This window comes from Parasteatoda tepidariorum, chromosome 11 (assembly GCF_982258835.1).
Source record: "Parasteatoda tepidariorum strain Cologne lab strain chromosome 11, Ptep-v5.0, whole genome shotgun sequence".
In the NCBI taxonomy this organism is placed as follows: Eukaryota; Metazoa; Arthropoda; class Arachnida; order Araneae; family Theridiidae; genus Parasteatoda; species Parasteatoda tepidariorum.
Window position 1 is genome coordinate 76,156,116 of NC_141765.1, and position 27,096 is coordinate 76,183,211.

At 30.1% G+C, this 27,096-nt stretch overlaps 1 protein-coding gene across 6 annotated transcripts in view; it reads right to left on the reverse strand.

Annotated features, from left to right (window-relative positions):
• The window catches only part of LOC107452153 (rho guanine nucleotide exchange factor 17), a 314,558-nt gene that overhangs the window by 65,287 nt on the left and 222,175 nt on the right, over positions 1-27,096 (reverse strand). For 5 of the 6 annotated variants that reach the window (XR_015430560.1, XM_087155432.1, XM_087155433.1 and 2 more), the window contains 4 exons: positions 23,449-23,568; positions 19,287-19,324; positions 5,922-6,033; positions 5,761-5,847 (listed from right to left, as the gene is read on the reverse strand). Coding sequence is in view for 5 of the 6 variants with exons in the window: in XM_087155432.1 (XP_087011558.1) it covers positions 5,761-5,847; positions 5,922-6,033; positions 19,287-19,324; positions 23,449-23,568 (357 nt within the window). In the remaining variant the exon portion in view is untranslated. Of the gene's footprint in view, positions 1-533; positions 1,022-5,760; positions 5,848-5,921; positions 6,034-19,286; positions 19,325-23,448; positions 23,569-27,096 lie in introns of those variants that run through there. The other variant, XM_087155436.1, reaches the window with a different exon arrangement.

A 27,096-nucleotide genomic window follows, 5' to 3' on the forward strand; every position in this document is an offset into this window, starting at 1 on the left:
TGATGAGAACATTTTGTAACATTATCTTAAAACTACAAAGAGTTGAAAAAAATCATGGAAAATTTAATAAAATCAATGGAATTTAATTAGACAAGCTCTTTCTAGGTTTGAGACTTATCAATACCTTTTATTTTTGCCTGGTGTTTGAAAGGTATATTCAGATAGAATTTTTAATGATAGTAAAAGGATTCCATTCCATATAAAAGAGTAAAATTTTATCAGTTTATAAATACAGTGGAAAGTCACGTATCTGGAATTCGTGGGACTTCCAGAAGTCCGGATATTAGATTTTTCCGTATAATAAACTCCAAGGTAAACAAAGCTTAAAACGGTCTAATAAACGAACTGAATCTAAGAAGCAAAAAATAAATAAACATAATTTTTTAGGCAGTAGTGTTTTAGTATTAGAATTATATCTAATCATTTAAAAACTAAATATTAGAAAAAAATGATTATTGCTTAAAATATAGAAAACTAAAACAAATTGACAGTTATGAAAATATTAATTGCTCTCTCCGCCATTTTGCACTAGAACGATTCAAGCAAGAAGGGGAAATTCCCGTCATTCATTAAGGTGGGTAGGTGGAGGAGAAAAATTCATTTCCTCCTTATTTGTCATTCAAGTTGAGGATAGGGAAATGACAAATTCTTATTTTTTCTCTGATCATTGGCTATCAACCAGGCATAAAAGCGCGGCATGCTGATAGGGATCTCTTTATTTTTTCTTGTGTGACTGAAAGTGACTCCCCTCCATGTTAACGTTTGATGCGTTTACCCCTTTTTCACAGCATTTCTTCTTTCCCTAACACTCTAATAAAAAGGTTCCAGGAAATGCCTCTTTTACTAGCCAGCTGCGTAAGAAAGAAGGGGAGGGGACTCAGTTGTGTTCTTTTGAGAACAAATCTCCCTCCTTTCCTGCATTCCAGAGGAGGAGCGTCACTAACGGTCACTGGACAGTCTTGGTAGATCTTCTCTTCATCTTTCTGGTGATTTATGGGCTCAATGCATAAGGCACTAGAAGCTAAAAAAGGAAAAAACGTGTCAAAAGACCTCTTTTTGTTTGTCAAAGACAGGGGAAGATGAAGAGATGTTTGTTTATTTTGAATTGATTGTTAAAAAGTGTCCAGGAAATCAACCGTTCCGGAAAAGGGACGTCTGGATATCGAACATTACACTGTATTTCGATTAAGATTTAATATAAATTTTATTTTTTCTTGTAACTGTAAGTTTTTGTTACCATTGGCATGTGTAGTAAAAGTAAAATAAGTTTACTCTCTACATTTCTTTTGCATTACTAATTTTCTTAAGAAAATTAGTCACACAATCAACGGCATTTGAATAAATTTTCCTAGCAAAATTAGAGACACAAATCAAGGTGAAATGATGTCCTGCAATTACAAGTTTGAAGATTTTTTTTCACTTAAAAAGTATTTTTCAATGATTTCTAACCTTCAGTTTATTAAATTAAATAAGAAAAGAACATTTATTATTAAATCCTATTTAAGTTAGCATTAATATTAAAATTTTATTGATGTTAAAATATAATATTTCCGATATGATAGACCCTCCTTTTACTATCATACACATTCCAAAATCCTTCTGAAACAAGTCATTTTTGTCCTAATGTCATACTAAGACATTTTTAAGGTATCCGAAAATCGTTCTATATATGACGGTGTAAGGTGTTCAGGTGGGACATTCTAAACTCAGAAAACATCCGTAGGACCTCCAGTGGTATATATAGGACTTTCTCTGGAAGTCACAGAATCCTAAGGATGGCAACTTTAGGAAGTCATAACAAAATCAGTATGTTGTATAAGTATGTATATAAATACATACGTGTGTATGCATGCATATGTGCCTAACTACATATAATGTACAAATGTATTCACGTATGTGCATACAATATACAATTGTATTTATGAAGGTATATTAATTGAACGACCGTATTTATGAACGAACATTCAATGTACATAAGTTCATACTCAAATATTTCCCTTTATTTTTCAGAGAAAGGAGTATATCTGAAGAGGAACTAATTTACTTGAAGATTATTTCCCTAATTTATTTATGTTGAATATGTTTTGTATTATTTACGAATGGTTATTATACTCATATTATTTCATTTTAAGTATTAACGAATTGGCTCATTTAATTCAATACATCTGTTTTGCATAATTTATTAATGATTATAATACTTCATTTGTTGTGGTGTCGCATCAATTAAAGAAGCAAACTTTAAATTGAGCAAATAAAACACTACAGGCCATAGATAAATTACTAAATCACAACAAAACATATAGTAAAAGCTTGATATAACGAGTACAGAATATTAGGATAAATTTGCTATTGCAACAAATTTCCTAGTCAAAGTCAAAATCCTAACAATAAGGGTACAAAAATTGTATGTTTATAACGAGTCTTTACTAGAATTACTAATCTTCTGCTTTTTAAATGAGCAATATGATACGAAAAAGACTTAAATGGAAGACATTTCTAGAAACAGTACAGAAAAGCGAAAGTTGATTTCAAAATTTTAACTTGTTATTTAGATAAAAAATGATTATACATATTTAAGTTTACAATCTGTAGAAAAAGAAAAAAAACAGTCCATTCTAAATAAATATTTTAAATCAAAATAGTTATCCATTACAAAAGAAATTGAAAATAGGTCTTTTATAACAGATTTTAACTGTACTTTCTCTCTGGAACCAAATTGTAAGGAGTAATCGCCAAAATGTGATCCAAATAGTGCAACTAGGAAAGCACTTGAGCTTATTAGCATTAATTTTATGTTTTACATTTTACTTGAGGCATTGTTTCTAATGTATTTTTTTTACACTAAATTGAATGAAACCAATCTTGAGACTATCTGACAAATAATTTAGAAGATACAAGGGTTTTATTTATTTAGTAAAAGAAACAAATTATACAACGGACATTGCTATCTAAACAAGTGAAGCATTGTCTCTTATGTATTTCGTCACATTGAAACGAATGAGACTATATACAAGTCAATAAAACAAATAATTCAAAATTAAAATATCTTTTGGGTATAAAAATACTTCTTTTGACACGTAATCAGGTACACTTTTTACATTGCTATGTAAGAGCTATCTGAACATGCAAGGTATGTTTTTCAATGCAATATTTTATTTAGAATTGCCCTTACATATACTAACTATTTATTCTATTAACTCTTATATAGTCTTCTTTGATTCAACGTAAGAAAAAATGCTTTACCTGTTCAGTCATGGCATTTGCTTACAATGTCAGAAGTGTAAATAAGTACAAATTTGTATTTTTTGTGGACTAACTTCTTACTGGACAAACATGTACTTCATCGAAACCACAAAAAATTGCGCCGCTGAATTGTGTTCTTGACGAAAACAATATCCTAGCAACAAGTTGTGCTCACGGTCAATTTTAGCTCTGAGATATTGTGTTCATGACAGATTGTTCCAAATTGTATGCGGCAAATTGACGGAAAATCGAATAGTTATGCATTAACAAAATACGTTTGGAACTGCTGCATTCATTAACGATTTTTTAAAAATAATTTTGTTATCTTTGTATTTCATATATTCATTATATAATCCATATTAATTGTGAGTTAAGTAATCAGTTGGATTTTATTTTGACCAAATAAGAAGTACTAGATGTTAACTTTCCCAACGATACAAAAAACTGCTTTAACATTTTTGCACTCATCAGAACTTCTCTGACCATAGAAATTTCCAAGTCATAGAGAACAGAATATGCCCTTTCTGAGTACAAGATATTTTTTATTATCGATAGGATCAAATTACATTGTCAACAAAAATCTCATGACAAGGTGGATTTTAGCTGAGCATACAAACGTTGTAAAAAAAACTTTACAATTATCAAGATCTAAGATGATTTTCATTGTAAGACAAATTTTATACAACAATTTTTTCACACTTGGAAACTCTAAAACAACCTGGATTTGAGGTTGTAATATAGAAGGTTGTTTCTCAAGATTTGGGATTAGGGTAATGTGCATAGAATAACGCAGATTGTCAGAGACTTCGTTTTGGGGTTAAAAGGTTTATACATAAACTGCATAAAAAAATGTTTTTTTTTTTTGGGGGGGGGTTACATGAAAAGATGTTTACCAAGTGGACATGTACCTTACATTGTTATTTTGGAAAACAACAACTCTTTTGAGACACCTACTGTCAGCCTCTTTTAGCCTTGACCTTAAAGAATATTAAAATAGCATGTTGGAAGAGAGAAAGATGATAAACAAAAAAGGAAGGCAATCATAAACAAAACAAATTTTTTTCTACAAGTTCCATTTTCTAAGGGTTGAAACCTTCAGATAATTTAACAGTTAAACATTTAAATACAAGTCGATGCTTAGTATTTGGTACTTCAATGGCAGACTTATTCATTCACACTACAGCACAGAATATCAGCAATCTAATAGGAAAATTTCTAAACTAAACTAATGTACACTGCAACAGGGTGCGTAGTCAAATTTCTCAACAAAAAATAAGCACTTTTTAAGTACTTTCTAAGCACTCAAAAAATATTTCTCAGCACTATATACATTAACAAAATGCAAAATAATTTTCAAAGACTTTACATGATCATGATAAAAGAACTAGTTTCCGACAAAGAACTATTTTCTTGATTATATTAGTCATTATAAAATGATCAAGAGAATTTTCAGTCTAATATTAGAGGGTGTAAAATGAAGCCCGAAATTGAGAACATCTTTCAAACTGCAGCAGAGTTGCACATGAGAGCGCAATAATCTCACCGAACCCAGCTCACAACACGTAGCGAAAATCGACATGGTAAAGAAAAAATGTCATTTCCGTGAAGGAAAAATAAAGAACTTTTTAAAAACACCCAATAAAAAAGCACCTTTAAGGGCTTTTAAAAATCGAAAATAAGCACCTTTAAGCACTTTTTAAAAGCGCTACACACCATGCGCTACATTTCTCAATAGATGAGATTTAATTGCTTTTTATTATTTTTTGCTTCTACCAAATTGATTTCAATTCTTAATTTTTTTTAAAGATTTGTTTAAGGAGTCAAAAAATTTATTAGATTAGCTGAATGCAGCAAAATTTTCCTACTTATGGTAGTTCAGGAGAAACAAACTTATTTTAAACGAATTATTATAAAAATTCTCAAAAATCATATTTTTAATTACTTAACAGAAAAACTTAAATTTTGACTACAAAATCGTAATAATTACAGATCAATCATAACAGTTAGTAACTCTTTTTATATAACAGTTATTTGTGCAACCAGAATTTTTAAATGGATAGAGATTATTTGCTAAAATATGCTGTTATGAAAGAAAAATACCTTTAGTCAATATTGGTAGATTAGAGAGTTAATGAACTACATTTCTTTTACATTTGATATTGTCATGTGTTATTTAATTTTTTAATGTTGTATTTATTATTATTGATAGAAAACTAATTACTATTTTGTGTATTTATTTTCTCCAATCTCATGCATTTTTGATGCCTCAGAGCCAAAGATGTTTTTGCTTTTATAATAAAAAAGTAATGATTTCCATACATGAATTGATATTGAATTATGAAAAATATTATCATCTACAAAGTGTTATCTAACTGCTTAGGTTCGTTCTTTGCATAATGTCAATATTACTTGCAATTTCTCAAAGCAAACTCTTTATTGATAAAAAAACAATATGACATTAATATATAAATAAATAAAAAATTTATTGAATCATTATAATAAAATATTAATACTTACATGATACACTGTATAGCAGAAGCTAACTGAAACTTATATTTATGTTTCTTTGTTCTAATATTATCATAGGAGTTGTATACAAGGATACTAAATAGAAATTATTTATTTTAGAAGCAATTTGTATTTAGTACATACATTTCAACATTGAATATAATGTTTACCATCCATCTTGAGTGCCCAGCCACATTGTTGGTTGATTATTATCATCTTCTTGATTATTATCTTCCTCTCTTGAAAAGGAATCTGCTTTTTCGTCTGATTTCTTTTCAGAAACTAAAAAACACAATTCATGAATATAGAATTACTCAACACATTGCTTCAGTAAAAAATGTATGTATTACGATAAATTTTAACCAGCTCAAATGTTGTTTAATATGAGGTTCAGAACAGTTACCAATTTGTCAAATAATTTTAAAACCAAAGATTAACTTTACTAAGAAGCAGAAAAAAAAGCAGAAGTTTTATTATATTATTTGAAGTATTACAACAAAAGTGACAAGAAATAAAGAGTAATAAATTCTGAGGATAAAGTGATAGTTCAAAATATATTAGCTAAATCATGGGAAGTAGCTGCTGTTGTAATTAAAAATAACATTACCAGATCTTACATCATAAGGACACTAACAAATAAGAAATTAATCTGAGACAGAAAATATCCAAGAAAAGTATCAAGCACTTTAATCCAGAATATGACTATAAATTTTATGACAATAACAAAAGTAATGTTGTGACAATGTTAACTCTTCCATAAACAGCAATGCTATCATCACTCAATGCTAAAAAAGATCTGAGTGATTGGTAAGGGAGCCCTTGTATTTAAATAATGGAGGATTGAATGAATATAAAGAGGAACAAGTTTCCTAAAAACGGAAGAAATTTAGAAAACTTTAGTATATCTCTCCACTTATGTTATGCTCATGAGGCAATGTGTGAACAGGCTTAAAATTCAAGGAAATTTTATTTCTGAGATTTGTGTTTAATTTTATGTGTAATTTTACCATTCAAATGAGTTTTCAGATGGGTTGTATAATTGCAATTGTTTTAAATCATATAGCTATGAAGGATGACAAGAGTAAAAGGTGGTAACATTAGCTTCTTGGATGCAGGTAACCACGAGAATTTGGAACATATTGTGATTACGTAATTTTATTCTGCTAATTATCTCTAAAAAAATTTACATCTTTAAACTGCATGTTTACTGGATTATTACAAAACAAAAGGCAAATTTGCTTTTATGAAAAACTAACATATGAACTAACTAACTAACATATGAAAACTATGAAACTAACATATATTTGTGATACACAGAGAAGAAAATCTCCCATGATTAGTCAGAGGGTAAGAGAACTTTAACCAGACCACTTGGAAACTTAATTTATTGAGCAAGCATCTAAGAAGCAGGATTTCTAGTAAAAATTTAGTTTAAAGTAACCTGTAGTTTCCTCAAGACACAAATTCTGGAATTATCCTGTGTTCAGGAAATAAGACTCATGTTAGCATCTAAAGAAAACATTTATTTAAGCTGAACAAAACATTCCACATGCCTAGCATGTTCTTGTTTAATACAGCTGTTCAAGAAGAATACATAGAAAAGAAAGTATCAAATTCATGTCGCAACATTTATATTTTGAAGATCAAGATCACTTCAGTTCGCTTCGCAAGAAATAATGATCACTACAGCAGCGACGCCGCAGGGCTCCCCAACGCAGTCTGGAAGATAGTCACACGGAAAATCTCACATGGTTAATCTTTATCTCAGACAGCTGAAATGCCAGTTTCAATCTGTCTATACCTTGGCCAAAGGATACGTGAGAAGGCCTCTTCACTTCCTTTCTAACCTTCAGTAAGAGTTCGGCCCGAAATATAGAGCACCTCCAAAACCCTTTCCACTGTCTCCCCTACATTTTTGGTGGGGGTACGTGTACTTCCTGGGGTGTTAAGTAACCCGAAACTATTCAACTAACCACTGTCACAGAAAAGGACACAACAGATTGAGACAAGTTTACTTTGCAAAATTTTATCAAATACAAAAATACAGAAAATTATGGTTATCTAGGAGATATATTCATATAGATGGTATGCTGGCTAACCCTGGGAGGTTTTCGTGTTTTTCCTCTTTATGTAATGCTAATGCGGATTAGTTTTCTTATATTTTAATTAACTACAACTACACTGATTAAAGTTTGCAGTGCAGAAATTTCTACTCAGAAAACTCTTCTCCATGAATGGCACAGGAGAGTCAGGGAAGAGAAATTAAAATAACACATTGATTACATATTTTGCTCTAGCGAAAAATTGCGAATAAAAATTACATTACACACTTTTAATATGAATTCGAAAAAATTATCGTTATTAAATACATAAGATATTGCATAACTACTACTACTCTTAATATATATTTTTAGAATATTGCGAAAAAAAGTTTTAAAGAGTGTATCAATTAGGAATTACAAATTAATGTTAAAGCAATAAAAAAAGACTAATAGTTTCAAAATCTACTGAATCAACTAAGGAATCAGGTCTGAAAACATCAAAACCAGTTTGACTGTCTGAAGTAACAAAGAGAAGCTTAACTCTATGTATTACAACTTATTTTTATTTTTTAATTTATGGTGATGAAATTTCGTGGTGTTTATAATAATCACATTTCTCATTCTTTCTATTTCATCTGGCAATCAAACTGGTTTCAATATTTTCAGTGTTGCGTTCCTAAGCAGCGATTCATTATATTTTGATACCGTTTGTAATTGTCTCTCGTGAATATTAATTATGTCCACTAATGTTCTTTTACTTCCTTTTTTTTAAAGAATTTTACAATACATGCATATATTTTCATATTTTTCTTCATTTACTGATTTAAATAAAAATTTCATAACACATACTTTAGTGTACTTGTGTATTTACATTAAAGCCATAAAAGCAAGGCTAAGTGCTTGTTCATGTGTGGATGATGTGTAGTCTTGTGTACTAGTTATTTTTTTCCTTACTGTGGAAAAACAAACTATCCCAGCTATTGGAGTATTTATAACTATTTATGGAATGGAAAAATTGCAACCTTTTAAATTTTTTTAATGTAAATGTTTTTTCAAACCTACAAATGAGTGTATGACAAGGACGCCGGCAGAATAATATAAAAGGGGGTGCAACCCTCTAACAAACTACCCCCCTCCCAAAGAAAAAAAAAATTAAAATATTCTGTTATTACATTTTGTTTTGTTATACTTTCATCTGTTAATTTTTTTCAAGATACATTTCTTCATTGTTAACAATATATTTTTAAAAAAATTACGAATTTACATGGTATGAAATGTGGAAGAATAGAGAAAATTCTTATGAATTTCTCGAATACGTCGATTTAGCTATTGAGGCCACACCGTTTTATCCAACTGTAGCGGAGGCTATCAAAATTGGCCTAACTCTTCCAGCTACTACGAGCACTATTGAAAGCACTTTTAGCACAATGCGATGCATGAAAACATGGAATAGGTCTACAATGTCTCACGAGAAATTAAGTTGTTTGTGCATTCTCAGTGTGCATAGAAAAAAATCAAAGATGACTCAGAATTCACTGAAAACGTTATAAACAGATTTGGACAGCTAACAAGACGATTAAAGTTCTTATTTGATTAAACAATTATTTAATTGTTATGTATCAATAATTACTTAACTATTTGTTTTTGAATAAAAATAATTTTAATAAAAAAATGTATACTTTTTAATTGTTCAAAAAAAAAAGCCAGGGGGGTGCAAGTGCACCCTCCTGCACCCCGCTGCCGGTGCCCTTGGTGTATGATATATTTTTTTTTTTAAAAAAAAAGGAGAACTGTAGTTTTGTGATGCTTTATAGTATATTGGAAGATCTTTACATCATTGTCTCGATTTTAATTAATCTCACTTTATTCAGCAGCTAAATTTTTTAATTCTGAAACATCTTTAAAAAACAAGGAAAAAAGTTTTAAAAAAAAGGGGAATAATGTATTTAAAAAATAAATTCCACTCTCAAAATGAATAAAAACAAGAAAATTATTACTACTAAGTAAATAAAATGTATATAGAATGAACGAATTATCAGCGAATATAATTTTCATAATAAATTACAAGCTTATAAATAAAAAATAAGCTATCGGTTCTTCAAAAGGACAGAGAGAGAAAAAGATTTTCAAAAAGAGTTGAACAGAGTAAAAGTATTTGGGAGGGCGGGAGCAAGACCACCTACGGAGAAGATTAGACCGCTATCTTTTCTTGGAGAATGAACTTGGGGGTGGAAGTTGCCTTCCTCCCTTACTCAAAGGTAGAAAGTGACTTGAGTTTCAAAGGCAGTATTACAAAAAGTAATAAAGATTAAAAAAATTGACCTACATTATTGTGGATAGGAAAGATTGAAAAAAGTATTAGTATTTTTTTTAAATTGATCACTCCGATTCTTAAACAAGAAAAATCGATTTAAAGTATAACAAGCCCACCATAGACTTTACATGTTAAAAACAGAATTGAGGAGTCCGCTTGGTTTAACACTTTTCTCCCAGCAACCATGATTGGGGAAGCGACTTTCTGATCATATGAGCTCGCCCCGTGCTCTTTGTTTGCCAAGGTCTATACTAATAGTCTGCTTACGATCTCCAATTTGTATGGTCAAGTGCTTAGAAAACTTAGCTAGAACGGTAGATGTGGTCTGCTATAAGGTGGAGCAAGAGATCTCTTTAATCTATTCAGTCGAAGAAAAACATGAATATAGTTATTAAGTTCTTTATGAACAAAAACATTTTTCTTACAATGCTGTGAAGTGGGAGTAGGCCACTAAGACCTAACTCTATTTTGTAAAAATTCAAGAAACTCATTGTTAGTTAAATTTCTAGAGTTAGAAAAAAATTCTCCAGGCAAAGTTATAGGTGTACCGTACACCACCTCAGCAACAGACCACTGCAAAGGCTCCTTTATTGAAGTTCGAATGCCAAGTAATATTGAAGATAAAACTCAAGTCCACTTATTTGTTGAATGAGCACGAATTGCTCTCTTCAATTGCCTGTCTAAGCACGAATTGCACTCTTCAATTGCCTGTGCAATCTCTGTACCATCCCGTTTGACTGGATGGTACAGATGGAGGATGATAAGGTGTGGTATGTACAAGTTTAATACCAAGAAGGCTAGAAAATTCTCGGAATAAATTACTTTCAAATTGCCTACCTTGGTCTGTTGCAAGCCTTTCAGGAACATCAAATCTTGCGTTCCAGTTGGAAAAAAATTCAAAAGCAACTGTCTCTGCTTTAATGTTCCGTAGAGGTATAACTTCAGGTCATCGGGAAAACCGATCCACGCATGTTAAGCAATAAATATAATCTCAAGAAGGAAGCAGTGGTCTCACCAAATCAATATGAGCATGATTCAATCGCTGATGAGGTAAGGGTTATGTACCAGGAGGGCTTACCACATATCGTTGCACCTTACTTTTTTGACACGCTACATAGCATCGAGACCATCCAGCAAATTCCCTCTTGCAGTTAGGCCACACAAAAGGTTCTCCAATCAACTTGATGGTAACCTTTACACCAGGGTGGGATAATTCATGAAGAGTTTCAAAAATTTTATGACGAAAGTCTGGAGGAACATATAGACGACATCTTGCCTCAGAAACGCCGCAGAAGAGTTCTGTTTCCTGGTTCATACCTCGAATCTTGACAAAATTCAATTTTAATTATTTATTACAAGAGTTTAAACCAAGAAGTTCCTTATCAATCAACTGAGCTTTAGCAAACTCTTTATAATCGATAGGACGGGCCATTTCTATCTCCGTTACTTTGGATAAGCCATCTGCCACAATGTTAAGTGAACCCGCTATATAATGCATATCCGTCGAAAACTGACCGATTCAATCAAGATGCCGAATTTGATGTAGGGAACATTTTTCATGTTTTTGCGTAATTAAAAGTGCAAATTAAAGGTTTATGATCGGTATAAATTGAAAACTCGCGACCTTCCAACAAGTAAGAAAAATGCCAAACAGAAGCATAAATAGCCAATAATTCACAATCATACACACTACAACGCTGTTCACTTGGAGTAAGCCTCCGCGAAAAAAATGCTAAGGGTTTGAACTCATCACCCTCTTTCTGGCTTAGAACTGATCCAATAGCCGGATCTGAAGAATCGCACGTCAAAGATAATTCTGCATTTTGAGATGGATGCACTAACATAGCTGTTTCACTTAAACTAACTTTGTATTTTTTAAAAGCAATCTTTGCTTCCAATGTCCAAATTATAGACCGGTTATAGTTTTTCTTAGCCCCTTTGAGATAATCAGACAGTATTGATTGCTCATGAGCAACGTTTCTCAAAAACCTACTTCAAAAATTAATTAGAGCTAAAAATCGCCTTAACTCTTTAATAGTTTTAGGTAGTTGATATTCATTTATTGTCTTAACTCTGTCTGGTAGCGGTTGAATTCCCTTTTCAGAAATTAAATATCCCCCAAAATTAACAGACGATTGTCCAAAAACACATTTTTCTGCATTCAAAACAAGTCCATAATTTTTAAAACTATGAAATATTTCCAAATGTTTTAAATACTCGCTTTTAATTTCAGATGACACAAGTACATCGTCGAGATAAGGAAAACAAAAATCTAAATCTCCGACAATCTCATAGCTAAATCTGAATGTTAGTGCGGCATTACACAACCCAAAAGGCATAAAAAGGAATTCAAACAATCCAAACGGAGTTATTATAGCTGTTTTTGAAACATCCTCAGCAGCAAAAGGAATTTGATGATAAGCTCTAACAAGATCTACAGTCGGAAATATATTTTTATTCTAAACACTATGAGCAAAATCATGCACATGAGGAATTGGAGATCTATCAGGAACAGTGTGAAAATTCAACCGCCTATAATCTCTGCATGGCCTAAAATCATTTTTTTTGGTACCATGTGAAGTGGGCTAGCCCATGCTCCTTTCGACGGTTTACACCAACCCTGAGATACCATATACTGAAATTCTCATTTTGCAACTTGTAACTTCGAGCTTTAGAATAAACAGGTGCACCACAATTTTCTCGATAGGATGCTGAGTGTTATGTTTCACCTAAATCCGCGATTTTGGTTGATTTGGTTTAGTAATATCCCCAAATTTTTTCAACAATTTTACATTACAATTTTTTCTGCTTTACATCATTCAATAAACCTTAATGCCCAAGAAAATCTACCCCTATCATAGGTTTCGAAATTGCGGCTAGGAAAAATGACCACTGGAATTTTTGTTTAAATCTAAAGTAACTAATTTAGTACCAAAAATTTTAATTTTGGATCCATTTGCAACATACAGCAAAAAATTAAAAGGTTGAACTTTTTTACTTTTTACCATAGATAAGATACTAACTGTGGAACCTGTGTCAACCAAATATTTATGACCTGAAATTTTATCAAAAACAAATAAGCTCTTTACCAAACCTTTTTATACCGGCAGCGCTGAAACAGAAGGTCTATTTAGTCTTCTGACCCAAAAGTGTATGGTTGTAGACATTTGTTAGCTTTATTTCCAAATTTAAAATGCCACCAGCAATACTTCCGATTTATAGAATTTTGAACTTCAACTTTTCTGCCAGGAGATTTATGTCAAATTTCTATTTTTGAGAGTCTCTGCTCAATTGCCGTTAAGCGCTTTTCAATATTTTGAAAACCCTGCAATTCGATAATAAAACCTGAAGCGACAGCATCCTCGTTAGAAATCTCAAAAATACTATCAGCCATTTTAGCTAAAGATTGCACATTATCTTTACTGATTGATAAAATTTGCAAAGGCAAGCATTGCAACCACAAGTTTTTCAACACCTTAGATGAAATTTTATCTGCAGCTTAACTTTGCATCTCATAAAGAAGTGTTGAAGGTTTTTTATCGCCTAACTCAATACTTGAAAGCAATATTTTTAATGTAATGATGATTAAGAATCAGCATTTTGAGCAATTAACCTAGATTTTATTCGAGCATAAGCTTCTCTATCAGGTTTATTAAGTACAATATCTGAAATGCAAGTTAAACCATCACTAAGGGTGAGTAGTCAAATCTTTCAACAAAAAAAGCAAATTTTAAACTCTTTTTAAGCACTTAAAAATATTTTTAAGCATAATATACAATATACATGAACAAAATGCAAAATAATTTTCAAAGGCTTTACATGATCGGGATAAAATAGTTTCTGAAAAAGAACTCTTTTCCTGATTATATTAGCCATTATAAAATGATCAAGAAATTTTTCGGTTCGATATTAGAGGTTGGAAAATGAAGCCTGAAATTGAGAATATCTAGAAAAATGCAGCAGAGTTGCACATGATAAAGCAATAATCTCACCGAATCCAGCTCAGCAGCCGCACATGCGGATTCGCAAGTATTTCATCAAACATGTAAAATGATTGGCGCTTTCATATGCAATGGACCAACGGTCAGGGTTGCAAAAAATCCACCTACCTAGAAAAACCCGGGCGGGTTTTACTGGGCAAAAGCCACTCTGAAAAACCCAGTAAAACCCACCCCAGGGTGGGTTTTTCTAAAGTTGATTTCTTTTTTTATCCTCTGTTATGTTAAAGAGCTATTCTATTGAAATATATATGTGGTCTAGCCTAAAAAACTATGGTGAAAATACTAACAACTATCTGAAAAAAAAATTTTTTGTTGAATTTATGAAGAAAAATGTATAGGTTACATATAAAAAACGGAATAAATTGAGTATAAATTATACTACAATAAAAGTTATTGCATTAGGTTTTTTATTCAAAATAAACGCAGACAGAGGAAATATATTATAAATCAATCAGGTAATCAGTGTTATAATTCTTCAATCTTACATGTCTATGTATTTTAACTAATTTTAACACTTTTTGTACACCCAGTCTATTTCTCAATTTTGACCAAACCAGTCCACAAGTAGAAAACACTCGTTCCAATAATGCAGAGCTAGCTGGACAATTGCTTAGGGCAACCAGAAAGTTGCAAAAATCTGTTATATCTCTATCATTAGTACGCATTTCAACCAATTTCCACCACTGTGATGCACTGAATTTTTTTATTACATCAGCATTAAACTTGGAGGAAATATTTCCGGGTCTTTTAATTTGTAGCTCATGAAGGGAATCAACCATTTTGGGTGTTCTGTTTCTAACCACTTTTCAGCTTTTTGTAACATATCAGAGGTTAATCTTTTTCCTGTATATTTAGGATCCATAATGTTTGCTAAATAATGAATTGGGAGAAGAGCTTGGTTCATCCTTTCATCAGTTTGTTTTTTATAAGCGCAAAGATTTTCACTATTAAATACATCAAGTCAAAGCTCAACAGCAGTAGATATATTGGTTTCTTCTGCCTGCATCAGTTCTACTTCGTTCAGTTCTGATAATTGTTTTTGCATGTGCCATGCTTCTTTATATATTGCAACATTGTCTAAAATCCATATAATGTTTGTTGGAATTTCTACTACGGCTTCAGTAGATATTTCTACAAACTTATGGTAATTCTTAATATATGTATCAATACAATGAATTTGAGAATTCCAACAAGTAGCATTAGACAACTGTGGCATTAGACCACCCTTCTCTTTTAACAAACCATGGGGCTGATGAGTATTGCGAAAGAATTTTTGAACCTCTGCCACATGTTTGATAACATCTTTGTTTGTAATCTCGTCAGCGAGGAGATTAATACAGTGCGCAGAGCACCCATATGTTACAATACCCTTGTGTTTCTCTTCAATAAGTTGCCTTAGTTTTACCATTTTACTTTCATTGTCGGTACATATCGCAAAAACCTCTACGCCCAAATTATTCTTACAATGTTCTATATCTTTTTCTGCTAATTCAGCACAATATTCTGATGTTTTTTTGTTACTTTCACAATCAATGGCATTTAATAGAAATGAAGAGTTACCTGTATGAACACATGTTGCCAGTACTGCATCCCTGTTTACATTTGACCATCCATCTAATAATAATGTAACACTAGTAATACTTTGAATTTCTTTCTTAATTTCTGCTTCAATATTCTCATGTACTTCATCTAACAGTTTTCCTCCTAAATCGGTGCGAGTAGGGCCAGAGTAACCTGATCTCATAGCTGTCACCATTTCCTTAATTTCCATAGTCATGGCAGCATTGAAAGCAATATTATTTACATAATAGAATTTTACAATTTTCAAATCCAAATTATTCTTTTGACTATCTGTTGTGCTTACAGTATAATCATTCATTATACGTTGTCTCTTAGCTCTACTAAATTCACCCACTTCAGTTTCAGGAGGAGTATGTATTCCACTTGTAGACGACTCAACAGCTAACAAATTGTTTACAGTTTACACACGTACATTCTTATGATTGCTCAGAGATCTTTTTAAACACTTATTTAAATAAGCTCTTATTCTTTCAACTTTTGCACTTATTTCTGTGTGACAGTGATTGCATATGCATTTTCCTTTATTCTCAAAGTTTAATTTAGTTACCTCTAACCATTCTGAAGCACTTCTTCTACCACCACCATTAGACATTTTATCACAATCAATTCAAGCACAATCTCACTGCACTAAATTCAACACAAGGACCAAATAAAATTTAGTAACAAGTTTAGTAGAAAACTATCAAGTATCTGGTACAGTAATTTATCTGCTGCTCAAGTACAACTGACAGAATTTCATGTGAAATGGGCATAAACTGGTAACCCCCACTCCTACAGCTAGAAGATGATTCACAAAACTGGTTCCTTTTCAATGGTCAATGGATAAATTTCTACCACCCCTCTATTCTATTCTAAACTAGCAGAAATGAGGTTTTACCCCCTTTCCCCTATAATGAAAAACAGATGTGTGTGAAGAATGACCTTGTGGGATTTTATTTTGTATGATTAATCATTGCCTTTGACCAGTCTCCCTTTTATTATGGAAAACATGTGTTTGGAGACTGGAGAGTCACCTTGCTGGCTAGATCTGACTGTATGGCCATTGACTAGTCAGTGCCTTTGATTTGCTTCCTATGCAAAAAAAAAAAAAAAAAAAAAAAAAAAAAAAAAAATTCCTCAAATATTTTTTAAGATTAAAATATAAACAAAAAGCAATCCTGTGTTCAAAATAAGTTTCAAATGTGTGATGTATGTGAATGAGTATATATAACATTTTGTATCATGATGTCAGAAGGAACTTTTTCAAACTTTTGCACCAATTTATTACACTTTAATTGCCTATATGTTAAGTCAATTCATTAAATTAAACTTAATTATTAATATAAGCTTTTTTAAAATAAGGTACTTACCCATGCCCTCTCTTTTGAAAGAAAAAAAACAATAAAACATGAAAAACCCAGAAAAGCTCAATAAAACCTAGAAAAGTTTTTGCAACCCTGCCGACGGTACGCCAAAATGGCTAAATTTTTTTATGCCGATCTTACTGTACGCTGATGCTCAATTTTTTTCCCGTATGCTTTTTCTCAATATTGAATGCAAATTAACTTTAACTGTTTCCAAATGAGTGTTTTGAGGAATTATGTATAATTAAAAAGTTTTTTTTATTTCAAAATAAAAACTTCATTTCAGAAATTTATCATAATTATATTTTATTATAGCATATTTCATCAATATCTGTTATCGAACATAGTTCTCTATCCCAAATGTGTAAACTTTACCAAGATTTCCCAGAATTATAATTCTGAACAAGAGCAAGAAATATAATCCTAAACCATAATTAAGAAATTAATAAACTACATGGATTTTCATAACAACTATTTTTATGATTACTTCAAAGTTTACTATAAATCTGAATATGGTTTAGAGGAATATAAATGCATGTTACCACCCAGCACTAGATACCTGGTAAAATTTGCCAATGCCGAGTCTAGCGACTAAAAAACTGTTCTGGGTTGTAAAATTTTTTTACCAGGCTCAGGTAAGAAAAAACTGGCCAAGTATACCAAATACAGGGTAATTTTTGGGTACATAGTACATCCCTAATATTTCTTGTCAAAAAAGGTATAAAGCCTTGAAGGCTAAAGAAATTTGTAAAAGAGAATGATTTGGATTATAATTTTGTTAATGTATACAAGAATTAAAATTTCTTTAAAACTTTTTTTATTTAAATAAGCCAGTATATTATTCAAAAATAATTTTTTACAAATGTTTTTATTAATCTACATTCTTTTACACAAGTGTAAATTAAACCCTCCAACAAATCGGTCTCCTAAAAAGTAGTTAAGTAATGACCATGATTTGGAAGTCGTTAATTATCACTATATTTAAAAACTAGTTATAGTTTTAATTAACTACATTTGTATTAAAGTAGTTGTAGTTAAGTACAAAAAAATTTAGTTTTTACCACTGTATGAGATATTTAAATTTCATGTAATATTTAGTAGCATTTTTCTACTTGTTTGTGCAAAATTTAATTTTTTGTGTGCATATACAAACAATTTCATTTTTAGACATCAAATAGGTAATCAGCAAATGTTAAAGAGATTTGTTTAATGTGAAAAAATAGCTGTGCACATTTCATTCAGCAAAAAAGGAAACACATTTATTTTTTTTTAATGAATAACTGCATTGAGAACAAAGAAATCTGCAAACAAAGATATGTTTGTACATTTTATAAAATGAATTCATGTTAGGGAAACTTTTAGAAAGTTAAGATAACTGTTTGTCTGTATTATGATAGATGCCAACTTATAATATTTAAAGTGATGGAAAATAATGCTTAAGATAAGCTTAATTTATTTAATTTTGCCCATGATTATTAAATCTTACACATTTGTTTATATTAATTACTTATAGTAATAGTCAGAGTCACTGTAAATAAATTTATTAAATAAAAAATATGTTAAATGATAAAATTTAATACCATCTAACATTTTAAATATTCAAGAATTTCATGTTAAAACAGGTATATTTTGGGTTAGTAGAATTTTTTTTTAAACCCTTAGTAACTAGCTGCTAGATTTAAAAACATTCTGAACTGTAGAGACTGAATCACCTAAACAAACTCACAGCTTATTTTAATTTTATCAAAAATTAATAAAAAATTCAATTAAAAAATAGTAAATTTAATACAAAAAATTAGAAACCAATATTGAAAGCACTTTACTTAGAATGTATGTTAATTAAAAAAATTCTTATTAATAAATTAGCTATTAAATTTTTATAAAGTACAGTTTATTTATTCGAAGGAAATACTAAATTTTGTGTTATGGGTTATTAATAAATAAAATTTGCAACTAAATTAAATAAGTTAGTATATTATATTTCTGATACCTTTTACACTTTTAGATAGAAATTATGTCAATAACGCTTACATATTTCCTTTAGTTTATCTTTAAAAAACTTTTTCATCAACCTAATATGAAATGCATGAATTTATTATCCTCCTATTATCCTATTTTGAATCTGTGTTTTAATTTAAATCAGCTACCTTAATCAAAAATGCTGAACTTACCATCTTATTACCCTCCTATTATCCTATTTTGAATCTGTGTTTTAATTTAAATCAGCTACCTTAATCAAAAATGCTGAACTTACCATCTATTTCAATATCATCATCTTCTTCACTGGAGTCACTAAAGGGCAATAACATATAAATTAAAACATTTTAAAAGGAAGAAAAGTATGGTACATTTACGAAATAGTGGATAAATTCATAAATGATTTACCTCAATGACTATTTTAACTATGTTAAAGCATTTGGCGAAAGAAATGTTACATAAGTTTCTCAATAATAATAATAAAAAGATTTTAAGCAAATATTTAAACTGCACAAGCACATTATAAGAATCTAACAAATCAATTTGACAAGCCCAAAAGCGGGACAGGGTTATGTCATTCCAAACACAAGGTAACAAAATCAAACAGGGAGACAGACTATATCTTATACACATGTGAAAGATCAAAGACAAAGAAAAAAAATTAAATGATGAGGCCACAGATTGAAGTGCATTGGTTCATAAAAGGTTTTAATGAGTAGAAATTATAGCCTTTTTATGAAGTATTTTTTAGTGATGAAGTACTGCCAAAAATAAAAAAAACTGATAAGAAAGGTTTCAAAATGTTCAAATGTATATATTACCGCATTTCCCAACAATTTTTTCCATTAGTTTTATTATTAAAAAGAATGTTCAAATTTCTATCAAATTTTACAAAATTATGAAATGTAAAGTTTAGTCAATAGGTGAACAAGGAAAATACACAATTAAAATTCTTCCAAATCCTAAGTATTTTTTAAATTAATATTTCAATAGCCTGAAATGAGCTTTTTTCCTTCAAAGTTCTTAAATGGAACAACATGGTCTCAAATGAAACCTCTCATTAACTTGTCAAGTTCAAAATTATACATCCTTTTATATGTAAACTATATAAAATAAATTTGAGACATGTGCAGAATTATTTTTATTTTTGCAGAGCTTCCTATTAAAAATTACACAAAATTAATTTCCCATACTGAAAATGTTAATTTTGCTTTTTAATTTTAATAATTTTAAATCAACCTATTTTCTTCAAATTTCTATTTTTAGATTTAAAATTACTCCTTTAAATCGATATAAAAATTTTTAAACCTAACAATCAAAATTTTTTCATGAAATTAATTATCTTATTAAATTTTATAATTGTGAGCAAAAACATTCGATTCGCTTAAAAAGTTCCCGAGATGCGACGAAATAAGCAAAAAGTAAAATATACATTTAGGGATCCAAACTCAAAATAAAGTATGTTTATTCCCAGAAAAAAACGTTTTCAGGTCAGATTTCTTAATTTAAAACATCATCTGCACTAATGAATACATATTTAAGTTCAGGACCTCAAAACATTATGTATGGGATAATCTAGTACAAGATAATCATATCAAAAATTATTCAGTATGATCATTTTCTTGACACTGCACAATCTTATGACAGAAATTCCGGAAACTTTACAGAGTGTTGTAAGTTTTGAGATTCAAAAAGCGGAGAGCATTTTGGGAAAAACGAAAATTTGTGAGGCCTAACCTTAACCTTACAATTAATTCCTTTTTTTCCAACCGTTGATAAATAAAATAATAGAAAATAATAAATAACTATAAAAATTATTTTTTGCATTGCTAAACAAATGTTATAATTTTGAGCAAAAAACTTTTGATGTGCTAAAAATGCTCCCAAGATGTGGCAAAATATAAAGAAAGTGAAATTAACATGAAAAAGCTCAAAATGTTGACCTATCTCCTGTCTAATCTATTGGGACCATATTTTCTAGATTGTGGCTACGCCCTTCTTTTAATAGTAAAAAATCAAAATCTGTTGAAAAATGGTATGTTTATTCAAAAAAGTACATTTTTGTGTCTGATTTTGTCACTTAATAATGAATGTCTTAGGCATAAAATTTTACAAAATTCCTAAAATTTCCTATTTGAAAAAATAAGTTTAAAAAGTTTTTTTCAACAGATAAATATCTGCCAAATGATTAACTTTTAAATAGCTAAGCTTAGATAAGTTTAAGCCAAGGATAATTTGTGAATTTTTTTTATTGTTAATATTAAGGCTGACTTTTTTATATTTTAATTTTTGAGGGAGACATATATCCAACCTCTCTCACGTCTACATTGAACATTTAATTAATTGTTAGTACCGTAATTTCGCGGAGAAACGCCGCCCTGGTATATACGCCGCTCCCTCAAAAATCGACTGACAGAAAAAAACTTTTCACCGGACACGCCGCACCATCGTACACGCCGCGCCGAATTTTTAACAATTAAAGAATTTTGAACTTAACGCAGGTATTGATTAAAGACTTAACACATGCTCTAAATATGCATATGTATGTAATTTAAATAGTTAAATAAAAATAAATAAAAGAATATTAAATATTTAAAAAAAAATAGAAACAATCCTAGTATATATAAAAGATTTTAATAATTTTCTAAGTAAAATTAAGTATTTTCTAATTTTAAAGTGAAGTAATCATAAAAACATAAATAAAATAATTAATATATCATAAACCATTAAACTAAGTATGAAATTTTTTAAAAATAAAACGATTTTACTTTTAAATTAACAATCCAAAATTGTGTTTTAGAAATAAACAATAAATCCAAACAAATTTTGTTCAAAGAAAAACTTAAGAATAATTTATTTAGATATCACGTATAAGTATATATTCATATCACTGCACTTAAATATTCCTCAAAATCACAACTCTCTGTATCAGAGCAAATTAGGTTTACTATTTAATTGTATATTTCGGGTTAATCTCCGTCACTTTCGGTTTCGTTTGTCCCGGGATGATTTCAGCTTTTTTGAAGCCATTTATCACAGTTTCTTTTTCTCTTTTAATAGCTGACAGCTTGAACGCGGCGGTATAATTTTCCCTCTTAATGGGAGGCATTTAAAATGGATAACTTAAATACAAGTTATGTTAAAACAAAACGAAAATAGTATAAACGAAAAAAAAATATTAACGAAAGAAAAATATTAATAAAACAAAAACGCATGGGAACTGAAGATAAAACGATAAAAAATAAAAAAAACGTAATAATAATAAGCTGAGGAACATGATCGAAATCAAAATCAGACAGAAATATGAGCAATGAAAAAAAAAAACAATAAAAAGCTCCCTCCCAAGCATTTAAAACAAATTTTTATTTTTAGCAATTCCCCCCCCCCCCATATTTTCGCTTCTCAAATCAGGTTTCTTTTTTCAACTGACTCCGCCTAGGAAGGTCTTTCTTTTATCCCTGTCTAAAATTCTCACACACTTTGCTTTTTCTACTGACCCTCAGTGGAAAGTTTGAAATTCTTTTTGAACATTCTAATTGTAAGATTATTGAAGGTCATTCCAAGCTCATCAGCATGCTTTATTTACCAAACATTCACATGTTTTTAACAACCAGCTGAAGAAAAAAGGGGAGTGGAGAGAGGCATCCATGACAAGTGGAAGAGTCATATTTCCTGGAAAGAACGGGGGGGGGGGGAGCAGCGTTTGTTTTACAGTTACTTTATCACTGGCCCCACCCTGATTTTCTTCATTCATTCCTTTCTGATTTATGCTTCTCCACTCCACGCCCATTTCCTACACTCAACAGCTGTCCATATGGCAGAAGGGAAAGAGAGACTTTGTTCTCTTGTGGATAGTGGTCTCCAGAAAATGATTCCAAGAAAGGATTAGGGAGGGGGAAATTCCAGGTGTGCTGACCATTCTTTGGAGTGACATTAAGCATGAAAAAATAAATAAAAAGTACAATAACAGGTGGAAAAAATGAAGATGAAATTTCCAGTGCGGTTTCTAAAAAGCAAAATTTTTTGAAGAAAAAAAAAAGTAATACTATATAGGCCGCCCCGTTAGATACGCCTTCCTACTAAATTTTCAAGTTTTAAATCAATAACGCCGCGGCATATCTCCGCGAAATTACGGTACTAATAAATTAGCATATTTAAAGTCATTCATTTGAGCCATTATGATTGGCATTAATTATGAGACAGTTTGATCATTAGAACAAAAGTTAACAGCTTTTAAAACTTGATATCTTGATATATCTTTTTTTTGCTAGCTGCACCTATATTACTTTCATATTTGCTAAAATATACATTAAAACTTACAAGGTTTATTTCGTTTATAATTTTCATTTCAACCAAAATTTTCACTAATACAAGTTAGTCCACATTAACCTTGATAATTCTGACTCTACTGCATATTAAAATTCCATTTTTTTCCTTACCTATCAAGTTGGATGTTTCTAGTGTTAATATCAACTTCAATACACCCTCCTTCAACTTCTTCAACTTCAATGCTTACTCCTGTCATATTTTCAGGCCTCCATCTGTTTTTATCAGCCACCCTAATTTTTAACAAAATGATAAACTGTATCATACAATAAAATGGTGCAACCAGAATAGAAATGTATGAAACTTAATTAAAGATACAACAGTTTTACATGATCTTTCAATTCAAAGTATGAATCAATCATCATAAGTGTTTAAAATTATGTTTCCAATGAGCTATAAGCATATTTAAGAAACAAAAAGAGTAATAAATTTGTTTAATTTCCTTTAACTAAACAAGGAACTTCTGTAGCTTGTCACACATTTTCAAAAAAGTGGTTTTTACAAACAAATTAAAACAGAAATGAATGGTTAAATTTTTTTTATTGTATTTTTTTTTTGTTTAATTTAGTTGTCTTTTTAGAGTGTAAATACCAACCATGGAGTTGGGTGGGGAAACAGCTTATACAACAGTGCAGTAGAAAAACATAAGGAAAATTTAATAAACAATGTAAGCAACAAAAATTAAAAATTGAGATTTTTACATTGGCTTCCTTGTTTTTTAATTGCATAGACGAATATTTGACCTTTCTTAACTCTAAGAATGAAGTACATAACTATTAAGTTGCTTTGGCCCTTTAGAAGAATACTGTGAGCAATACACCTCATATATCCTGTAGTATAAGTTGACTTTTGAAATCTTCAAAATGGCACAAAAATCAGGGGGTTAACTTATATGTTGGTTATAAAGTCAGGCATTCGTTAATCGGGAAATATTCAAGCACCATAAACAATGAGATTGAAATTAATAACTCTGTATCAATTTACTACTTTCAAAAACTATTTTTTAATATGATATATACAATTAACTTTGTTTTTCTCTCATATTCTGTTTACATATAAAGATTTTTTTGAAAAAAATATTACTTTAAATTATGTTTCGTTAAGATACTTTTGAACAAGGATGTTTTAAAAAATATAAAACATTTAAAACTTCTAAAGTATACCATGAACCTACAAATGTAAAGATTCCAGAACATCTTCTGTTTCAGAATGAATAACTTTAGCAGTATTAACAGATAAACATGATTTTGCTCGTCTCACAGCATTTGTTAAAACATTGTAATTTGAGGGCAAATATATCATATCCAGAGAGATCATTTCTTGATATTTGCAAGTGTTTCACACGGCAAAACTGAAATCTCATGAAAAAGGAATTTTATAACCTTTTCCGTCCTTTATAAACATAGCTCAGAAAAGAAAAGCATCTGAAGGATATCCAGCTATACTACATGATTTCCTTGGAATTAAAAATACAGAAAAGCCAGAAAAGAAAAGAAAAAAATATTGATGGTATGCAGCATACCGGTTGGGGCCAGCTCAAGGTAGCAAATAAGTTGTAGGGACAAAACAATTAAGGCTTTTTCATTGAAAGTTTGGTTAGTTACTTACTAGTTGTAGTGCATGGGCTGAGAGAACAGGTCTTTTAGTGACTGCACATAATTCACTTTAGAACTTATTTGGCAGTGTGGACTATTCATTCTGCTCGGCCTTTGAATGTGGTAAGTTATATGTCCAGCTCTTTTTTCTCTCATTTGACCGAACCTTATTGGTTAGCATTATAAAATAAGTAGCTTAAGCTGTGGGCAAGGGTGGCACCAGACTCTGCCCGACAAGGGGTCAAGTCTCCCCCCATAGGGAGGCTCAAACAAATAAGTTCAAAATATTTAAATTAAAACGAATTTTGTACTTTACATTTTTTACTCACATCATTTTTTTCAAGTGTGTTTCTAAGAATCTAAAATCACTAATATTGGATACCATAATGTGCAGATTCCTTTTAATGTAAATATAAATAAAAAAAAATTTCTGTTATCGATGTATTTTGTACTGTATGGTGCAATTTACCATACATTGTAAGCGTAAAAATTATTTCTGTAATGAAGAGAAATAGTTGTAGCAGTAACCGCAATTTCAAAAAAATTCTACCCTTCTTACTCTCATAACGCAAAAATTATTCGTTGATAAAATTTGAAATTTCATGCACATTTAACAAAACATTTAAAGAACATTTTGATTTAAAGTGTTTTTTTTATATGCATCGATTGGTTTTTGAATCTTTTGCAAATAAAGTTTTAAGTACATTTTTTGCATCCACGTATTCTATCTACAGATATCATGCCCGTTTTGAACGAACTTCGAAATGGTTATGCCCATAAAATTATAAAATTCGAAATTTTTTAAAATGTTAGATAGCATAATTTTACGGACAAAAAAAAAAGGCTATTTCAATCAGGGAACTCGATGTTAATACATATTATAAATAAATACAAAGAGACCAAGCACGTAGGTATAGTTTTTTCATGGGGAGGGGTGTTTTGTGATTGAGGAATTTATTATCTAGATGAAATATAATTAAACCAGTGACATACATACAAGTAAACTCTTTTTGATTTTCATAAAATAATCTAATACAGAAGTTTTCACGGTAAGCTTCATTTAAGAGCTAAAAATCACAACCAGTGATCTAAATGAAGATCAAAATAAAAACAAGCAATAAACGTCGTTGATCGCTTCTCTTCGATTGGGAAATAAGAGAAATTCAAATAAAAAGAACATTAAAATAAAATCACCGTTATTGTCAAAAATTCACGTATAAAATATCAATAAAAATTCATCTGTTCACTGCAAATTATAATGAGTTTAGGCAACCAAAATAATATATATAAAAAAATGAATTCTTTACGAAGCAGAATACATGGGTAATTTTCAGAAAATACGACACATAGGAATTTTTTTAAAAAATTTTAACCTTTTGGATTGGAATACTATATTTCTTTAAAAAAAAAAATCGTTTATTAAAGTAACTCTAGTTAATACCTTATAGAGAGCAATGTACAATAGTTAACAAGCATTTAGCAGGTTTGCAATTATTCCTTGGCATTCAAGTGCCAGAAAAATTACAATTTATAATTTTAAAGCTTTTACTTCCATGTTCCATTTCATTTTTAGTTAGTCTTTGTGTTATTAATCTCAAAACTTTATTAAACAGCTCAGATTGAGAAATATAATTTATATTAATTATTTAGAGAACGCGGGAAAATGACAATGTGTAAAATCATTCCAAAAAGCTAATAATAATGGTGTTAAATAAACTTTACAAAAAATTTTCATTTTATTCTATGATATCAGATTTCAATGGCAGTTACATTAAATTGTCGCATTTAACGAAAATCACTCGTAGATATATAGTACAGTCGCAGAAGTCGGTAAATGAATGTATCTTCGAACAAACTTTTCTTTTTGTTTATTTCAATAATATCCTGTTAAACTACATTATTAAATAGAAGGTGTAAAACTTTAATTATGTAACAAAAAATTATTAATAAATAAAAAAGATATACAGCACAAGAAAAAAAAATTAGATACAAAGCCTCAAAATATATTTCGTAAATAAATATTGAATGAAAAAATCCGTGTTTCGTAAGGTCACTGACTATCAAATTTGGATTTCAGAGTGATAGTGGGCATTTCAACATTTAAAGAATTACTCATCACACTAAATTAAATTTAAATATCAGAGAAACAATGAACTCTTTTAAGTT